Source organism: Rousettus aegyptiacus, unplaced genomic scaffold (assembly GCF_014176215.1).
Source record: "Rousettus aegyptiacus isolate mRouAeg1 unplaced genomic scaffold, mRouAeg1.p scaffold_m13_p_1, whole genome shotgun sequence".
Classification (NCBI taxonomy): domain Eukaryota; kingdom Metazoa; phylum Chordata; class Mammalia; order Chiroptera; family Pteropodidae; genus Rousettus; species Rousettus aegyptiacus.
Genome location: NW_023416284.1, coordinates 33683037 through 33703123, shown reverse-complemented (window position 1 = coordinate 33703123; position 20087 = coordinate 33683037). Strand labels below are relative to the sequence as shown.

The following is a 20087-nucleotide window of genomic DNA, read 5'->3' as shown; positions in this document are numbered from 1 at the left end:
GTATTACACATAATAACAAATGCTCATGAATTCCCCTGCTGCCCCCCCCCGCCCCCACCCCACACACACCCAACTAGAGGGCAGAACATTGCTAGCAAGTCTCTCCCTCTGGGCCCTTCCCCACCCTGTTCCCTGCCGCCCTCCACAGGGGGAAACCTCTAGCTTGGATTTTGGGTTTATCACCTCCCATCCTATTTTTTAAAAGTAGTTTTCTCATCTTCCTGGTGATGTCTGAACAGCATATTGTTATGTTTTGGTTGGCTTCAAGCTGCTTAAGGCCTCGAGTTGTGCGGGACTTGTTTTCTTCACCCATTTTATGTGGCTGTGTAATAATATTCCCTTCTGTGAATATACCAGTTTGTTCATTCCTCCTCCTGCTGAAGAGCGTTTGGGTCATTTCCGGTGCTTTGCTGCCATTGTTAACCCTGGGGCCGCGAACATTCTCGAGGGCAACTTCCACAGCCCACGTCCATCCATTTCTCTTGCTTGTACGCCCAGGAGTGGAGCTGCTGGGCAGGCTATAGGTATTGGTGCTTTAAATTACAAATGTGATAAATACCAGCTTGTAAAAAGCACGAGCGCATCCCTCTTCCTTCCCCTCGGTTCCTCCCCCTAGAGGAGGCACTGTGAACCACGGAGTATCTCCTCCGGGCTCTTCTCCAAGCACAGAGAATGTGTACATGTGAGGCTGGTAAAGCAGGGTTGTGGTCAAGCCCTGGGCATTCTGGAGGTGGTGTTTGGCTGACCTCTGACCCCATCCCCCCAGGCCCCTCAGAGAGATGGACCCAGGGAGGGGCAGGCAGGGAGGGTCCAGAGCCTTGTGTGATCCTTCTCAAGCCTCTGGCTACCCACCCAGGCCCAGCTCTTAGCATCTCTCCCTCCCGCAGGATGAGAACATGGTGAGCTTCATCAAGGGTGGCATCAAAGTTCGAAACAGCTACCAGACCTACAAGTGAGTGGGGCTGGCCTGGGGTGTCTGGGGAACAGCATCTACTACCCTATGGCCCTCAGGCTGCTTTGTGAGAGGAGAGCACTGGCTGGAGGCAGGAGGCCCTGAATGCCATGTGACCTCAGGCAGATTTCTGCACCCTCAGGACCCCAGTTTTCTGGAATAGTATTCTCCTGTTTTTTGGGGTGTCTCTGTTGGTTCCCCTGAGTGCTTACTCTGTGCATGACCCTGAGCTAAGGGGACATAAGACACAGATTCTGCAGGAACAGCTTGGTGTCTGGTAGGGGCAGGTGGAAGGACACATAACAAGTTTGAGAGCAGCACCAGAACCCCTACACATCCATTAGAGCAAAGTCCAAATGCCACTTTCCCCACGAAGCCTTCCTTGACGGCTCCAGTACACAAGGATAGTGGCCACACACACTCACACCCCTCCCTAAGCTGGAAACTCCCCGAGGACCGATTATTTCAGTACTGGGCCTGGCATAGGCCATGTTTATGGATGAAAGACTGGTGGAGAGCCCTTTTACCCAACGTGGTACCCTAAACATCTGCAATTCCCAAATCAAAAGAGCTCTGAAAGCTCAGTTTTTTCCCTTCAAGTTTGGCACTGAAAATCACTTTCCACTAAAAGTTGACTTGAACTGACCTGAGTATATTTATCATCTTTGTTTTCCCCATTTAATATGACTATGTCCCTGTGATTTTAATTTCAAGGTATTGCTGGGGTGCAACACACTGTGCCATATGCAGACACCACATACTTTGTAGGTCTGTGCTGGAATTGTGGAAGTGTTCTGGCCCCTCTGGCCTCCCCACCAGCTTCCAGAGTGATGTCAGGTCACCCCCTGCTGACTCCTCTTGCTCGTAGCATTGCCAATCACTCCTGAGAGTCCCTCACCCCATCTTCTTTACCACATCTCCCACCTCACTGTGCTCCAGACGTTTGGGCCTTCCCTCAATTCTTCAAACATGCCAAGCCCATTCCTACCTCAGGGCCTTTGGACATGCTATTCTTTCTGCCAGAAACACTCTTTCTCTGCTGGGCTCATTTATCTCATCTCTCAGTTTTCACTTCAAGCGTCAGCTCTTCAGAGAAGCAACCCCTGAACCTTAGACTCGATTAGGCCCCAGAGGTCTCCTTTGAGGCCTTCCTCACTTCACAGTGACTAAATAGGGATCTGTCCCTTAGAGACAGAGAGCTGTGAGGGCAGCAGCTTGGCGGCTTTGCTCCCTGCTTCTTTCCAGTGCCCGGCGCAGAGAGGCCTCTGTTACTGAATGAAGATGCTCATAGCCTGGGAAGAGGGCGGGTATGCCTTTAAAGCCTCTGTCCTGCTCCAGGCAGGCTAAGATATGGACTCTGTACTGTTGGTGACCAGGAGACAGAGGGTTGGATTCCACCCAAGAGATTCCAGAAAGACTTCCTAAAAGAGGGAATGTTGTAGTTAGCCCAGTAGTTCTCAACCAGGGGTCATTTTTGTCCCCCATGAGATGTTTGGCAATGTATGGACATATTTTGGTTGTCACAATGATGGGAGGTTGTTCCTGGCATCTAGTGGATAGAGGCCAGGGATGCTAAGCATTCTGTGATGCACAGGACAGATTCCCACCCAAATAATTCTCCAGCCTAACATGTCAGTGGTGCTGAGGTTGATAAAAACTATTCTAGACAGAATGCAGAATACAAGCAAATGCCTAGATGTTGGATAACTCGGGTACGCTAGGCCTGATATGGCTGAAATTTAGGGGCAAGGACTATGTTATTATGGTGGGAGGTGAAGTTAGAAATTCCTTGAATATTGGCTTTCTAGATTGTCGGTACTGTTATAATCTACCATAAGGGAGTTCTGAGATCAGCTAGCAGTGCGGGGCAAACTTAGGCCCAGCTGGAAGGGGACTCTGCCCCTAATACATGGCTGAAACAGGACTTTGCATCCCTCTGCAGGGAGCTGGACAGCCTTGTACAGTCCTCACAGTACTGCAAAGGAGAGAACCATAGGCACTTTGAAGGAGGGGTGAAGCTTGGTGTGGGAGCCTTCAACCTGGTGAGTGGGCCTGCCCCTCCCCACATCCACAGTGTCTGGGCCCAGCTTAATCTCCCCTGCACATCCCTGCCACACACGTGGTCTCTGCTGGGCTACTGTGCCAGGCCCTGTGCCAGCTCTGGGACCCAGTGATAAAGCAGGCACGTTGCCAGCCTGGGGGCTCACAACTGGGGTGGGAGTGAGGGTGGGTGCCGGCACTCGCTCCAGAGTCCCTTTTGTGCATTCCCAATTCAGGTTGTAAGCTTGAAATCCAACATGGTGGCAGTATTTATAGCATTGGAAATTGACAAACATCATAAATCGGGGCCCTTTCTGCCCTGGAGAGCGTGTGGTTAAACATTGACCGATGTCAGGGAAGAAGACAGGCCTGAAAACAGTTCTTGACCCACAGGGAACAGAGAGCCAAGCTCCTTTCTGGAGCAGTTGCGGAAGGTTTCAGGGAGGGGGCAGTATTTGAGCTTGATCTTGAAGGATCCATAAGTGGGGGAAGTTTTCCAGGCAGGGAAGGGGTCCTAGGCAGAAGGAACAGTGGGAGCCAAGGCAAAGAGGCTCAGAAGAGTCGCGCCTGCTCCTGGGAGGAGGAACTGCTCATAGATGATTTAGGCTCCTGGCCTAGGGACCTTCCTAAAAGTGTGTGTGTGTGTGTGTGTGTGTGTCAGGGGGCAGGGGTGGGGGTAGGCTCTCTCCCCTTCAGGCAAAGCCTCTTCAAAGAGCAGGCTTTGGGGGTGGAGGGTCCCTGCCCCACTCCGGGTTCTAGTTTCCTCATATGTAAAATGGGAGCAGTAATCCTGGGCCAAGTGCTGAGAAATACAAGCTGCAAAGTATGCTGGATGCTTTACCAGGTTATAACCTGACCATCCTCAGTTCAAGAACTGGCTCTGCCTCTAATGAGCTATAGGGCCTTGGACGTGTTCTGTCATTTAGCTGTGTCTCTGTTTCTCCATTTGTCAAAAGAGGCAGTAATTCCTTCTGTGCAGGACCTTTCCGAGGATCAAATGCAATGACAGAACCCCTAGAGCAAAGTAGGGATTCAGTATAATAACAACAATAGCTAAGTGTTATGTGCAGGTCCCCTTCTATGTGCTTTACATATATTATTTGATTCATCTGCACAGCACACCTATGAGGTAGGGGCTATTATTATTCCCATTTTACAGATAAGGAAACTGAGGCATAGAGAGGCTATGTCACTTGCCTGAGGTAACCCTGCTGAGAGTAGTGAGACTAGGATTTGGATGTAGTCTGCTCTTGTCACACTATAGTGGTTCTCTGTAAGGAGCAGTTGGCTTTCCAGGAAACCTGAGGGCATTACAGAGACAGAGCCTGCACACCTGGGATTACCCCCAGGACTCTGGGGTTTGGGGAGTAGGAAGGGCAGCCCCCACCCCTCCACTTGCCCCCCTGCCTCTGTTCCTGCAGACGCTGTCCATGCTTCCTACTAGGATCCTGCGGCTGCTAGAGTTTGTGGGATTTTCAGGAAACAAGGTAACCAACCACCTGCTTTCTGGGGCCCCTGACCTGCCCAGCCCCAGGACAGGAGCTCAGTTGGTGGGGTGGGGCCGAGGGGTTGCGTGGCCCAGGTGCCAGTCCCTGCTCAGCCCTGCTTGCTGTGTGTCCATGGACATGGTCCAAACCTCGCTGGGCCTCAGTCTCCTCTCCAGGATAATGGGTCCAGTGATCCCTGCCTGGCCTCTCACAGGATGGAGGCTCTGGGCTTAGGGTAGGTGTGAAGAGCAGTTTCATGGGGTGGCCTGGGGGCATGTTCTCTGAGCCTGACAGTTGTCAGGAACCTGGTCTTTCTCCCTTCAGAAGACCTGGAGCAAGTCCCTTCCCCCTGGGCGGGACAGTCATCTGATCTGGGAGCTGCCCAATGGAAACCCTACTGTGCACCAGGCCTTGGGGACTGAAAGCAAAGGAGTCACTTTACTGAAGTTTTACTGAGGGCCTGAACATGAGTACCAGGTAGCAGCTCAGGGAGGGCTCCCTGGTGGAGGAGGCCTGCCGTCGTAGAAGGAGCATTGGCCTAGAAGGCATTCTTTTCTCCCAGAGACTCTGAGCAAGTCCTTGGGATTCTGAGCCTCTTTTCAGTAAAACATAGGACTTTTTTTAGACCAGGTGTGCTTCTCAATTTTTGCCATGTCCACGGACCTCTCTATTATTATTTATATATTATTTTTCTGAAAAGTGGCTTACTTTTTTACTTAATCTCCTTTAAATTTATTTAAAGGAAACACAGTACACAGAAAGCCTATATTATTTAGCATGATCAGAGCATAATCATAACAACAAATACTACGAGGATCAAATTGTCTTATGAAAGCCCCACTAGGTCGTGTGCTCTATCAAGGCTGTTAATCTTTGTGAGAAAGGTTGCCCAGAGCGAGAGCGAAGTCGAACACATGACAGCGCAGGCCTGAGGCGTTCTCCTGGTCACCATCAGGAGAACAGACAGAGAAGTGAGAAGGGAAGACCCTCATTTGGGACTCTGCTTCCCCATACCTGTCCCCAGACCTCTAAAATCTTGGTCGTGATCTGTGGTCCATGGCCTAGACCTGGGGAGACACTGGCTGGACACTCTGTGGGTCCTCCTCAGTTTTGTTTTCTTAAGAAGGCCCTTGAGTCACAGTAGGATTTCAGGATGATGATGCAAGGGAAGAGCATGACAAAGGCCGAGAGGTGGAACAGTGTGGCCTGAGGGTGGCAAGGCCACAGGGAAGAGACCTCTAGCACCAGCTCTGGCCCCATCTTTATCCTAAAAGGAGGGGATCCCCGGAAGGGGCGAGGCAGGGCTGAGGCAGGTCATATTTGTATACTAGAAAGAATGAGAACATCCTGGAGGATAGACCTAGAGGCAGGCCGCAGGCCGGGATACGAGTGGGTTCTGGCCTCTCGCACCTCCCCAGCCAGGCTCTTGAGACTTTTCGTCCAGGAAGCCTTCCCAGACCACAGTCCTCGTGGCCCCTTCTGTGCCCTGAGCCTGTGGTTAGAGTTATCTGCCTCCTCGTCATTCCGCCTCCTGCCACCAGACTTGGGGGGCTGCTCAGGGCCTCAGCGCCCGCCATGGGCTAAGCACGTGAATAAATGAAGGGATGGGCGAAGTGAAGGACACCGGGCCCCACGCCTTTCCCCCGGCCTTGGCAGCAGTGTCCCTCCCCTCAGGAGGCGCGGAGAGGGGTAGCCTCTTGCCCAGGGTGTACAGCCTGGAGCAGCTGACCCAGACTCCAGGGTCCAGTGCTCTCCTGCCCCTGTGCCAGCAGTATTTCCCTCACAGCTGTCCAGTGACTTCCATGTCCTTGCCCCTCCCTGGGTCTCCCTGGGCAGCCCAGGCCTTGCTGGCCTCAGCCTGTCCCCCTTGCCCCCCAGGACTACGGGCTGCTGCAGCTGGAGGAGGGCGCCTCAGGACACAGCTTCCGAGCTGTGCTCTGCGTCATGCTGCTGCTGTGCTACCACACCTTCCTCACCTTTGTGTTAGGTAGGCACATACGGGGCCTCTGGGGTGTGGTTGGCTTTGGTGGAAAAGGGCGAGAGGGTGAGGGGCTGCAGACCCTGCTTGGGCCCCCGAGACTGGACATGGGGCCCTGAAACCAGAAACAACACCGATCGCCACATCAACGGTCCTGAGGCCCGGCCCGCTGACCACTCACTTCCTCACAGTTTTGACCAGGGTTCCAGCCTCAGATTTCTCATCTGTGAAGTGGGAATGATCATGCCCACCTTGTAGAGGGTGTGAGGATGCTACAGGCAGCTCCTTGGGGTCCTGGGCACGGCCTTGGCAGGCACGGACCCTCTTGGTTACTGAGCCCTGTGGTATGCTGCACTATCTTATTTAATCCTCACGTCACCCTGGAGATAGAAGAATTATTATCCCCATTTCACAGAGGGGGAAACAGAAACCCTGAGAAGCCCCCAGTAGGTCGCTGGGAAGATCACAGGCGCTGGTGGTGGTGGTGACTCGTGTTGTTCCCTCACCTCCGTCAGGCACCGGGAACGTCAACATCGAGGAGGCAGAGAAGCTCTTGAAGCCCTACCTGAAGCGATACCCTAAGGTAAGCCCCACCTCCTGCCAGACACCGCGGCCTGCGTGTGCCCCGTGAACCCACACGGACCCACGTGCGTGTCTCTGCAGGGCGCCATCTTCCTGTTCTTTGCGGGGCGGATCGAAGCCATTAAAGGCAACGTTGATGCAGTGAGTAGTCGGGTCCGGGCTGGACCCCTCGGGGTGGCCCAGGCCAGCAGGAAGTCAGCCACAGAGGGACATACTCAGGGACAGAGCCAACTGCGGGGAGGGCCCCAAGGGAGAACTCACAGGAGAGCAGGGGCGGGAGAGGTCCTTCCGACCAAAGCAATCTGGGAAGACAAGGAGGAGACGGCTGTGTGGGGTAGGATTTTGACAGGGAGATAAAGGACTGCAGCATTCCTGCAGAGGGAGGTGCTTGAGTAAGTCAGGGAGGTAGGCCGGCCTGCCTGTTCAGGGCATAGTGACTGGCCAGAACCAGGTGAGTGGGGTGCCGCTGCCAGGGGCCGAGGCTGGTACCTTGACAGACTCCATAGGTGGGAGGGAGACACCGAAGGGGCCGGAGCAGGGAGGATCGTAGTCCTGGTAGCACTAAGCTAAGGCCCCGGATGGACTCCTCAGCGTGGAGTTCTGGGGTCTCCCACTGACCCTGGGTGTGACTCTTCAGGCACGAGAACAGCTGCCCTAGGTCCAGGTTACTTTGGAGGAGCTACTAGAACCTTTGGAGTTTGCTCTGAGACATAGACATTATTATATTGCTTTAATATTAATACTCTCCACTGCCTGTTATCTCTTCATTATACAGCTCTAGCCTGTCCTTTCATTTTGTGAAAGGTTAGCGTCCCGGAGAGGGGCAGTTACTGGGCCCAAGGTCATGTAAGATTTAGAGGGAAGAGTTGAGGCTGGAGGCCAGATACCCTGTGTCCCCCAGCCCTCCCCTCCACCCCCAAAGCCTGGCACAGGGCTGGACCACTGTGTGTTGGAGGAGACAGCCTACCATGGAGTGGGGCCAGTGGAGAGGGCACAGAGAGTGGGGGGCACAGGCCAGGGCTGCACCTGCTGAGGCTGACCGGCAGGTGCCCGCAGGCCATCCGGCGGTTCGAGGAGTGCTGTGAGGCCCAGCAGCACTGGAAGCAGTTCCATCACATGTGCTACTGGGAGCTGATGTGGTGCTTCACCTACAAGGGCCAGTGGAAGATGGCCTACTTCTATGCTGACCTGCTCAGCAAGGAGAACTGCTGGTCCAAGGTGAGCTGACGCCATGTGCTGGGGGGCACTGCAGGACAAGGCCAGCCCAGATTGGCCCTCCCCCAACTGAGCACAGATATCCCAGCTGGAATTTAAACAGAACCATAAGTCCTAATAGAACTCAGGGTTGGAAGGAACTAAAGACCATCAGGAGCAGAGAAACTTTAGAACTACAATGTGTTGGCCAAAATTTTTAGTCACAAAGGACAGAAACATGATGCACACAGTCCAAGTTGGTGCTGCCCAAAAGAACTTTCTGTTATGGTGGAACTGTTCTGTTTGTGCACATCCAACGTGGTAGCCACCAGCCATGTGCGCACACTCTGAGCACTCGGAATGTTCCCAGTGCCACTGGGAAACGGGGTGTGCTCAATGACATTTCATTTTAATTAATTCGAACTTAAATTTAAAGAGTCACATGGTGCTAGTGGCCACTGTATTGGATTACGCAGATCTAAAACACAAAAAGCTCATTGGTTCACATGACTGAAAGTTCTAGGCACCACCGACTTCAGGTAGGGCTGGACCTGGGAATTCAAATTATGTCATCTGGGCTTGGTTTTTCTGTCTGTGGCTGTACTCTCCGCTATGACATCTTTGGTGTGCAGGTAGGTTCTCTCCATGCGACAGGCAGGATGGCCATGGGGTGCTTGTCTCTAACTCACCAATTCCCTTTGGTCTCACCCGAAGTCCCACAGTAGAGCCTCACTGGTCTGGCGCAGACCACATGTGCTGCCTAGAAACAGAGAGGTGGGAAGACTCACAGATCGGGAGTAGAAGGGGGGGTGGTTTCCTAGAAGAAAAGTGATGTGATGTCCCCAAAGGAAACATTTGTGTTTGGGGCGGGGGCGGGGGGGGGGAGGCCTTAAAGAGATGCCATGTAGGCAAAACAAAGCAAAACAGGAACGTAGCGTAGGTGAAAACTTGTAACATCAAGGTAAGTGGTGAAATAGGTCTTAGCCATTATCGTCATAGCAATGATAGCATAGAATTCTGAACCAAGAGTTTTAGAATCATGCAGGTAATCAGAGAGCTGCTAATCTGGTATTGGCAACCCCGCCAGACAAACACAGCACATGGCAAACATAGCACATGTGTCTCAGTGGCCTTGAGTCCCTCTTTCTTATCCCTCTCACCTCTGCATGGAAGTCCCTTTTCGGTCTCCCTGCCTGGGGACCAAGTGGAAAGGGGATTCTCGGGGTCTGAGGCGGGTGGAGCCAGGAGAAGGTGCAGGCCTTCCCTGAGCTCAGACCGTGTGACCAGCACCTGCCGTCTCTTCCACGCCACACCCAGTGAGGTAGTAGTTCACCCTACTGGGTACACGAGGGACGCTGAGGCTAAGAGAATATGTGACTTTCTTGGCACACACAGCTGTGGGTGACAAACACAGGATTCGAAGACAGTTCCATGTGACTCAAAGGCTCATGCTTATCTCCTGCTCCTCGAGGGCTCCCAAGGAGGCCTGGGCTGCCTTGAGACGCCCCTGCTGTTGAAGGTGCTTCCTTAGGCCCAGCCCCTGTGGGCCAGGCATTCAGTCCTCACCTCCCATTCCCAATGAGAGCACAGGCTTGGGGAACCTTTTTGAGCTAAAGAGACCTAGAAACTTTCTCGTGGAGTGACACAGGCAGCTGGGTACATGTACACGGGGAAGAAGAGGCCTGGGGTGGTCACACGCAGCTGCTGTGAGGAGCAGAGAAAGGGCCAGGTCTCCCGGGTGTCAGGAAGCCTGGCCGTGAGTCTATTCAGTCTCTAGCTTACTGTGTTTTTTTGAGGTGGTCAGTCCCTCTCTTTCTTTGCATTACTTTCCCCAGAAGGGTTTTCTATGAAAGTAGGGGTTGTAGCACTTTGAGTCCTGGGGCTTCATTCATTCCTAATCCTCAGCACTTGGCTGTCACAGCGTCCACCAGCTTTCAGCTCTAGGGATCTGGCCTGTCGCCATTGCCATACGCATTGGCCCCTCTGCTCAGCATCCCTCTCTGTCTGGACTATGCGAGCCGTCCCTGTTGGAGCCTTCGTGTTTTCCCCAGTGCTTGCAGCTTGAGATGGCCAGACACTAGGTGGTGACAACTGTGTGCTCAGCGCTGTAATGGGAGAATCTGAGGGGAGCTCAGAGGTAGCCTAGCCAAGAAGACAAGGGAAGCTGCAGAAAGGGGAGACATCTGAACCCAGTTCTGGAGGAGGGAGAATTAGGGTGGCAGAGTGGAGGAAGTAAAAGGACATGCCACGCCAAGAGAACAGCAAGGGCAAATGCTCAGAAGCCAGGGTGCTGCCATGAAGTTCTATGTCACTAGATGAAGGGTCGCGGGTGGGAGTGCAGGGGGACTATGGAGGGACCATCTCCTCTAAGTCACTTGCTGTAAGCTTCTTCGGGACAAAAACTGTCTGACTGGTAGAGTAATACAAAATAAATGTGTGAAATCAATGGGCAAACAGTCAGATAATCCGGGGGAGACAGGACTTCCTTTAGGGAGGTGGTACCTGTTTTCCATCGGTATGGTCCCATAATATCCTTTAAGAAGTTGATGTCACAACTCTTTAAGTCACTACATCTGCCCTAATTCCTGGTGACTCAGTGTGGGGGAGCTGCCCAGGAGGCACAGGAGAAGGCGGCAGACAAGGCTGGCGGAGAATAGACAATGGCATCCTAGGCAGAGGAAAGCGCAGGCGGAGGCCTGGGGTGAGTTTAAGGAGTGATGGGGAAGAAATGGCAGAAGAGGAGCCAGAAAATCAGGTCACAGAGGCCCTGAGTGGCTGTTTAGACTTTTCTCTGACAGCGAAGGAGCGCTTGATGCTTGTGGCTTAGATTTGTGCTTAAGAAATCCCTCCGGCTGTTGCTGGGCACCCCTACACAGAAGCTGGGTGCCTTTGATGTATTCTGGAAACAGCCCAGCAGCCAGTGTGACTAGAGTAGTGTGAGGGAGGGGGAAAGAGGAGGAGATGAAGCTGGAGAGGAAACTGGGGGAGCCTGGATAGGCTCTTGCAGACCATGACAGGGAGCTTCGGTTTTATCCTAAGTGTGATGGGATATCATGAGGACTGATGTGATTTGACTTAAAAAGATCAGGGTGGCAATGGTGTAGGAAATGGCTTGTAGGGGGCAGGAGTGGGAACAGGGAGACTGGTTAGGAGACCATTTAAACTAGGACAGTAGAAAGACAGCCCTGGTGGCTTGGAGCAGGGAGACAGCGTGGAGGCGAGTGTAATGATTGTGGTGAGAGGGCAAGGCCAGTGGGATTCAAGAGCTAGATGGGAGGTAAAATCATGATGACTTGCTTGGTGACTCAGCGCCAGGGTGGGGAGGAGGAAGAAAGCAAGAATGACACTGGAAGTTAAAGATGGAATGGGGAACAGGTTTTAATAAGGGGAGATTCTTCTTACCACTCCCCACAAAATCCAGCTTTTCCACATTTTGTGAAGGGCAGACTGAGGTGCTGAGGGCAGAGTGGAACTAGGAGCAGCCGTGGGCTTCAGCATGGGCGGGGCTGCCAGGTGGAGGCTGTTTTCCACCTTCTCCAGAGACTAGACTCCAGGATGTCCTGCTCCCTTTTTCCTCCTCCACCCACTACACTTCTTCCTGCGCTAGGGCAGGTCGTTCTTGGCAACTGCCCCGGGTGGTAGGAGATGTGGTTCAAGATTTGGCCACTGGGGGGCAGCACAGAGCCAGACTCCTCTGGAGCTGGACTTCTGGGGGAAGGGCGCCCCTTTCAGGGTGGACTTTTCTGGGAGAGGGAACGGGGGTCTGCACAGTCACACCTTCTCCATCAGGCATTGTCTTTGGGATCAGGCAAGGTGATGTATGTAGTACCTAGTACACAGTAAAGTATTTTCACCAAGGGACCCTGAGCTGAGCCCTGACCCAGGCGCTGCTCACTCTTCTAGACTCACAACTCTTCCTAGCCTCACACCTTTTCCTTTACGCATCCCATACTTTATGCTAGCTATTTGTATGCTAGTTATACACAGGCTCAGCTCAGGCCGTTCCTCTTGCCTGGAAGGTTCATTCTCTGGTCTTTGTGAATCTTCCTGTTGACCTTCAAGGGCCCATGCCGAAATCATTGCTTCCCAGAAGCCTTTGCTGCCCTGTCTTTGTGTCTGTATCCCAGTCTCGGCACTGCCCTGTGCATCCACTATTTGCTTGAGTCATTCTCTCCACTGCTTCAGAGTGGAAAGGGCAGCTGCTTTGACATGGGCCAGTCCTGGATTTAACTCCCAGCTCAAGTCCTCAAGTTGTTTCAGCTTCCTCATCTTCAGTTTCTCCCCTGGGGCTTTGGAATAATGTTAGCTACTATGGTGAGCCAAATGGGGTATTTGTGCCAGTCTGGGGCTGTAATTGGAGGGCAGGTTGCTCACACCTGACTGTTGCTCTCCCTCCAACAGGCCACCTACATCTACATGAAGGCCGCCTACCTCAGCATGTTTGAGAAAGAGGACTACAAGCCGTTTGGGGATGACGAAGTTGAGTTGTTTAGGTGAGCCTTACCATTGCAGCCCCGTTGTAGGCCTCAGCCAGCCTCTGTCCACAGACACTCTGAGCTGTGGGCATTAGGGAGGGAGGTGGTGGGGTGGTCGTCTCTCCTGGCCCTGAGCTCCCTGACCCTCCCCCAGGATTGTCCCATGTGCCCATCATCCCTTTCCATCACCACTCTTCCTTTGTTTTGTGAATCAAATAAAAAATGATTTAAAGAGTGTTGACATAGGGCCTGGAGCCACTTAATGGCGGCTGTTTTTATTCTTATCTGTACTGCTGTGTTTAGGTCTAGAGCAGGGCTCAGCCTCAGCAGGCTGAGAATGGAGCCTAGGGCCTTCCTCCAGTTGTGGTACAGGTTGGCTCCGACATGCTTCCTGGGCCACCAATGTCACAATCGTAGGACATTTATCATTTATCTGAGTGTCTCCATTTCTCTATCTCATGTAACTCTCCCAGAAAGCACATGAGGGTAAGTTAAGTATCTATGGGGGAGGAAGATAATTTTCCCTGTATTCTGCTAGGTTTTTGGCTGAGATCCCCCTGTAATAAAAGACAGATTAACAGAAGAAAACAAATAGAAGTTTAATCACATGTATTCCTCCTGTATACATGGGAGAGACCCAGGGAAACTGAGTAACTCTCTGAAACAGCCCCAGCCATCACCTTAAATGCCATCTCCAACTAAAGACAAAAGATGTTGGGGTGGCGAGTTAGTTATGGGAGGTTTTCGGATAAAACACGGGAAAGAAGGGTAAGGTTGTTGACACAGATTTAAGCCTCTGTCTTCTTCCTCTCCTTCCTGGTACAGGTAAAGAGACACCCTTACAAATGGGGACTTCCCTTGTAAATATGTCTCTCAAGAAAGGCAACTTCCAGTAGGTTTTCAGAGTTTTTCCTGTGTCTGCTGTTTCTTAAAAATAAGCAACCCCCCAAAATGCTTATCCCAAATTTTGGGGTAACAATTTCTGCTCCCCTTCATATCATTGTTTCCATTTTAGAGATGAGAAAACAGGCCTAGAGAGCTTCCACAGTGAATAAGCAGGGGAGGCATCTGGCAGGGGGACCTTACAACTAGGTCCAGCTGTTTCCTGGGCTTGGATGGCTCAGGCTTGAGCATCACAACCACACCCTGTGACTGTGGCAGAAATCGGGGGATGGGGTGGATCTCCATGAGTGAGGCTTCAGATGTGGAAGTTTGCCTAGCTGCATACCACATTTTACTCTGCCTTTGGAAACAGTTGAGGAGGCCACAACTCACGTGGCAAGAGTTAATGAAAGGTTCGAGCTGTGTGGTCTTGAGCAGATACCTCCCTTTTTCTGGGTGTTAGTCTGTCTTGTGAAATGGGAGTCAGACTTCCTCTGGGCCCTAGGAAACCCATGCCTAGAAGTGGAGGAGGGACAACTAGAAGGCAGAGCAGCCCGGGGCACTTACATACATTCTCACCTCTGTTGGCTGGTACAGAGGAGCCCCTTGCTTAGCCAGAGGAAGTGGGCAGGTCTTGGGACAGGGCCTGTGAAATAAGGCCATAGCCGAAGGCTGTGAGTCCAGCACCATCATACAGATGGAGAAACTGAGGCCCAGATAGGTACCAAGCGGAGACTGGGCAGTCTGGGGACTCAGTTCTCTCCAGCTTTTTCTCACCCTTACCCCAACCTCTTCATCTATTTTGCAGAGCTGTGCCAGGCCTGAAACTCAAGATTGCTGGGAAATCTCTACCCACGGAGAAGTTTGCCATCCGGAAGTCCAGACGCTACCTCTCCCCCAAACCTATCTCATTGCCAATCCCTGCTCTGGTGGGTAGGAGAGTCTTGACTAGCCCTGAACTCCAGTATGGAATTGTAGGAATTAGCTGAGAGCCAGAGATACCATGGACCAGGGAGAAGTGGATGAGGGAGAAAGACCTTCAGGCCTCAGGGGCCTGGAGAGGATTTCAGTTTACCTGGGATTGAGAAGAGGAACACAGAGGAGTCTGAGCCAGCCACGCCTCTGAGAAAGTGCTGGTCTCCTGAGGGTGGGTTGGGGAGACCAGTGACCATGCTAAAGATACCTCAAGGCAGAAAGAGCATCCCTGCTAGCCAATCGCACACCCCTGTCCCCAGGCGGAAGCATCACTCACCTACCTGTCTCTGTTCCCACCCTGTTTGTTTCAGTCTTGTCACATGATTATAAATTGTCGTTTACGCTGTTCCTTTCACTGGACCGAGCTTTTCTGAGGCCTGGGTTCGTGTTATATTCAACTTCTAAATAACAATGATAATAACCGACATTGTTATTAGGCGCTCGCCATGTTTAAGGCTCCTTACACCCATTGCCAATGGCCTCATTTGATCTTCATAACAACCCTCTGAGTAGGTGCTGGTGGTGTCCCCATTTTACAGATGGGGATACTATGGCCTAATAGAAAAGCGATAAAAGTAGCAAGATAAAATATGTAACAAGTGGATAAGATGTAAGTAGAAATATAAAATAACTCGTCTAGGTCGCATAGCTAGTGAGAGTCAGAATTTAAACCCAGGTAGTCTGGTTCCAAACCCTGTACTCTGAACTACAGTTATGACGCTAATTCCACGCGTGATTTTAACAGAGAAGGTTCCAGTTTGTTAAGTCCTTGTTATTCAAATAGTAAGGCAGCCAGAAAAGTAGAATGGGCCTCTAGAGACCATTTTCTGGTTTTGGCTCTATTATTCACTCATTGTGTGACCTTGGTTAGGGTCCCGCCACCCTATGTATAAAATGGGAATGTTTTATACCTTGCCCATTTCATAGAACAGTAATGACAATCAGCTGATAAAATGTGTTAAACACTTTATAAATCAAAAAGTTAAATATTTATAGAATTCATTTAGAACTTGTATCCTGAATATTTCTTTCTAAACAGATTTTGAAATATTTTATAGTTTAAAATATACAGTAAAGCTATTAGCATCAAACTGGGGGGGGGGTGTTGTAAGGAAGGGCAGGGGAAGCAACTATACCAAAAATTTAGTGAATTTCTGAAACTAAAATCTGTAAAATGCCATTTATGCATAAAACGATTTCTGTAATTAAATATATTGGGGAAGACTGGCCTAAACAAAGTTTATATACTGTAGACCATCTTGGAGCTTTTATATGCTAACCTGCAGGATATGTCCAAGAAGCTTGAATATGGTTTTTCCTTCAATCATTTGGCCATGGAACTTTTTTTAATGGAACATTTGCTAACTTGGGACCATATAATGATTTGGAGAAATTCTGGTCTAAACTTATATTCCTTCCCTAGAACATAACAGAAACCATAATAATGTCTTTCTGGAACTTCATGTATATAAGCCACTTTCACATCTATTACCTGGTTTGATAGTTTAGGAAATGCTAATTTAAGCTAACGGATTTACTATAAGTGAAAATGTGTTTTAATATTCCGAGCTTCTTAGCAGTCAAGGCAGGACCTGTTTAGTTTTCATGATGGAACTCAAGCCCAGTGCCTTGAGGGAATAGGAGAGAGTGTGTGACATAGACTTAAACTCTGTTGGAAATCCTAAAGTGCTTAAGTAAATTATGCCCTCACCTCCCTCCTCCCCCCCAAATTTAGGAGCCAGAAGCGCTTTTAGTGATACTCTGGTCCGAGCTGCCCATTTTACAGATGGGGAAATTGAGGCCCCATTGAGGAGGAAACCTAGGACTGACTTGCTCCTCTGCCCTCAGGAAATGATGTACATTTGGAATGGCTACGCTGTGATTGGGAAGCGGCCCGAACTCACAGATGGGATACTTGAGATTATCACCAAGGCTGAAGAGATGCTGGAAAAGGGCCCAGGTGATTACTACTCCCAGGCCCTTGAACTTGCCAGGCTGGGTCAGACCACACAAGTCTTTACAGTTTAAGGTTCTCTCTACCAAAAATGTTCTTTCTTACCTCTCTACCCTGGTAACTGACCTTTGCCTTTTGAGACTGAGCTTCACTGGTAGCTCCTCCAAGCTGTCCCTTGTCCCCCAGTAGGGTCAAGGCCTCCTCTGGGCTCCCATAGCCTCTGGGCTTCCTGCAGTCAGTTCTGGTCTCGCTGTATTGTCATTGTCTCAGTATCTGTCTTTCCTTCCTAGATGTGAGCTCCCTGAGTTGGGGACCATGTGAGTCACCTCTGTGTCCCCAGGGCCCAGCAGAGTAGGGGCCCCATGAGTAATTGTTGCAGAAATGAACAAGCCTGGTTTCTTCCCTCATTCCTTATTGTCAGAGAATGAGTACTCAGTGGATGATGAGTGCTTGGTGAAGTTGCTGAAAGGCCTGTGTCTGAAATACCTGGGCCGGGTCCTGGAGGCTGAGGAGAATTTCAGGAGCATCTCTGCTAAGTAAGTGCTTCTGTGGGGGCTTCCGCTCCAGAGTGCCTGCTGCTGGGCCTGGGTCTCCTCTGTAGAATTTCCAGGGCTGCTGCTTCCTCATGCACACTCCAGAGCCTGGCGCTAGCCTCCGTCTATTTACTACACATGTATTAGTGTGTACACTGTGCCAGGACCCTTGCTGGGCACAGAACTTGCAATCTTGTCCCCCAAGGCCACCAGATTGCCCAACTATGAATGGTGCCCCCTGGGGTTTGTAATTCAGCAACTCTGCCTTTGCCCTTGGGGATTGCAAATGTTACACATAGACAGCTACAGGCAAATCAATCTGGTATGATCTGGGCTGTGTTAAAGGAAAGTACAGAGGACAGCAGGTGCCCTGAGGAGGGACCTAAGTCTAAAGTGAGAAAGCAAGAAAGGCTTTTCAAGGATGCCCTTTAAATTGTGAGCTTTATCAGGGAGAGAAAGCAAGGGAGGGGTTTAGGTCTAGCATGTGCAAATGCTCTGGCAGACACCAGAGGTTGGTGGGACAGTGATTAGGTCCTTCCCTGTCTGGGTAAAATTATAGATGGAAAGGGTTGCAGATGAAATAAGTTTTTGTGTAGGGGAGGCGGGGGAGGGCTAGATTGAGAAGGGCCCGGTTGTTTTGCTTACAAGGCTGAACTTTATCCTGTAAATAGAAGAGAGCCAGGAAGGCTACCAGGCAGGGCAGAACGGGATTTTAAAAGGATGTCTCCAGGGCAGCATGGTGTGGTAGGTCAGAGGGGCGAGTTTAGCGACAGGAGACTTCCCAATGTAATAATTCATTCAACCTGGAAAAAGGGGGCTGGAGACTGAGGTGGACGTGGGCTAAGGGTATGACATGAGCCATAGGTTGTCAGAGAGTTGGGGTCCCAACTGCAGAGGCCTGGAAAGCTCTGCTGTGGATCCCAAGCTTTTCTAGGGCTAGATAGTGGGAACCTTCCCAAATTGGAATTCTGATCAGGAAAGCCCACTTGAGGGTGCAGGGTGGATTCTTCCATTTGGGGAAGACTCGGAAGGAGAAGCCTGAAGGATGTCTCAAATGCAGAACCTGTAAGCCATGCCCTCTCCTGTCCCACAGTGAAAAGAAGATTAAATATGACCACTACTTGATCCCAAATGCCTTGCTGGAGCTGGCCCTGCTGTTTATGGAGCAAGGCAGAAACGAAGAGGCTGTCAAACTCTTGGAAACTGCCAGGTAAGACTTGATTAGCCTTGGTCAGCCCTTTGCTCCCAGTGAGCTTGGGAGCTTTGCCCTGGGTAGGGGAGGAGCAGCCCGGGGCAGCAGGAGGGAGGGCCCTGGCAAGGGCCATATGCCAGTCCAGAGGCTGGGCCCATGTCCCTGGAAAAACACAGCTCTCACCTGGTGTAGGGAAGCTTCGTCTTCAATTTACTAATAGGAATTGGCATCCCAGAAGCGGGGAGTGAGTTACTCAGGGTCATAAACAAGCCAGCCGCAGGGCTGTGTGAAGACCCAGGTCTCCTGCCCTCCAGCCCATCGAACTACCTCTTGAAACCACTCCCTCAAGCCTTGGGACCCAATAGCACCAAGAGGGCATGGCTTCTGGGTGAGGGGCTACACACCCTTTCTGCTAATCCCTACTGGCCAGAGCCCAACTCCTTCTTTAAACAGAGACAAGGATTTAAGCCTCTACCAATCTTCCTTGACTAGTGGGTGCCCGCAGCTCTGACTGAAGGAAAGGCACTTCCTGGAGCAGTCTCATATGTCTGATTTTCTTGTTTCTTCCAGGCAAAACTACAAGAATTACTCCATGGAGTCAAGGACACACTTTCGAATCCAGGCAGCTACACTCCAAGCCAAGTCTTCTCTAGAGAATGGCAGCAGATCCATGGTCTCATCAGTGTCCTTGTAGTTTTGTGCAGCGCTCCTGAGCTGGAAGGCAGAGACAGCTGAACAAAGCTCCTGGAAACATTTCAAAATGATCCCTTCCCCCTGCCCTGCCCTGCCTTTGGGGCCCACCGGTGCTCCAGTGGGATGGCACGACATGGGTATCCGTGCAGAAGCAAAGCTGGCATTTTCACAACAGTGTGGCCAAAGGCCTCTGCCAATGACAGAGCAGGTGGAGCCCTCTGCCTGCCCTATCACACATACGGGTCCTTGTTTTTCACTGTGATGTTTAAGAGAATGTATGAACAGTTTACATTTTCCTTAGAAATATAATGATGGGATCATAGTTGGCTTTTTAAGAAAACACCAACCAACCACCTGTACATCTTTGTTTTAATCTGTACTGCGTACTGACCTGGAGTACATCTATATGAAGACAAAAGCCAAACTGCTTTTCAAACTTCAGTAAGGTCTCAGCTTCCGGGGCTAGAAGGGAGGGAGGGCCTGTATCTCTGGCTTTGAGGGGTTGTGCATGGGGCTTGCACACAGACACCCATTATCTTACTTCTTACACTTTATTTTCACTCTCTTACTACCTTTCTAATTTAAAAAAAAAATCAAACATGTCTTTTTAGTGAGATCATTTTCTACATTTGAGTCCATCTGTAGAAAAAAATCATCAGTAAGGAATGGCGATGCTGACAGAAGGGGAGCTGTGTGGCCCTCTCTGTGCCAAGAAGTTTGGGGGTGGGGAGTTCCCAGACACCAGTCTGCATCCTCCCTGTATATCAGACTGAAACCACTAGGAATAATTTATGAAATCTGTACTTCACTCCGAGGTACATATTTTTTACCAACAGCATTTTTCTTAGAACAGTCATTTCTGGCCTGTATATGTTTTAAAATTTTCAGTTAAGAGAAAATAGATATTTAAGTAATAAAACTAATACACTTAGATCATGCAACATCTATTTCAGTAAAATATGTTGCTTGAATTCTTAGGCAAGGCAGAAAGTTTGGATCAGAAGCCACATGGTTCAGGAATGTTTTATTTAGACAACATGATAGTTACTAACATTTAAAAAAATGTTATTAAGAGTTTAGCAATAAATCTAGTTCTGGCCTCATTAAAAAAAGCTTGGCAACACTGGCCCTTAAGTCAACAAGGTGACCA

At 50.6% G+C, this 20087-nt stretch overlaps 1 protein-coding gene across 4 annotated transcripts in view; it reads left to right on the top strand.

Moving 5' to 3' along the window:
- Positions 1-19795, top strand: part of TTC39A (tetratricopeptide repeat domain 39A) — a 39361-nt gene extending 19566 nt beyond the window's left edge. The window contains exons 6-20 of one of the 4 annotated variants that reach the window (XM_016120303.2): positions 888-952; positions 2895-2994; positions 4414-4479; positions 6358-6466; positions 6973-7040; positions 7121-7180; positions 8096-8257; positions 12635-12726; positions 14399-14519; positions 16414-16525; positions 16941-17055; positions 18146-18262; positions 18815-18881; positions 19057-19111; positions 19143-19539. In XM_016120303.2, coding sequence (XP_015975789.2) covers positions 888-952; positions 2895-2994; positions 4414-4479; positions 6358-6466; positions 6973-7040; positions 7121-7180; positions 8096-8257; positions 12635-12726; positions 14399-14519; positions 16414-16525; positions 16941-17055; positions 18146-18262; positions 18815-18881; positions 19057-19111; positions 19143-19246 — 1413 coding nt within the window. In that variant the 3' untranslated portion in view covers positions 19247-19539. Of the gene's footprint in view, positions 1-887; positions 953-2894; positions 2995-4413; positions 4480-6357; positions 6467-6972; positions 7041-7120; positions 7181-8095; positions 8258-9151; positions 10935-12634; positions 12727-14398; positions 14520-16413; positions 16526-16809; positions 17056-18145; positions 18263-18814 lie in introns of those variants that run through there. The other 3 variants (XM_016120301.2, XM_016120302.2, XM_036233851.1) reach the window with 3 other exon arrangements.
- The last annotated feature ends 292 nt before the right edge of the window (positions 19796-20087 follow it).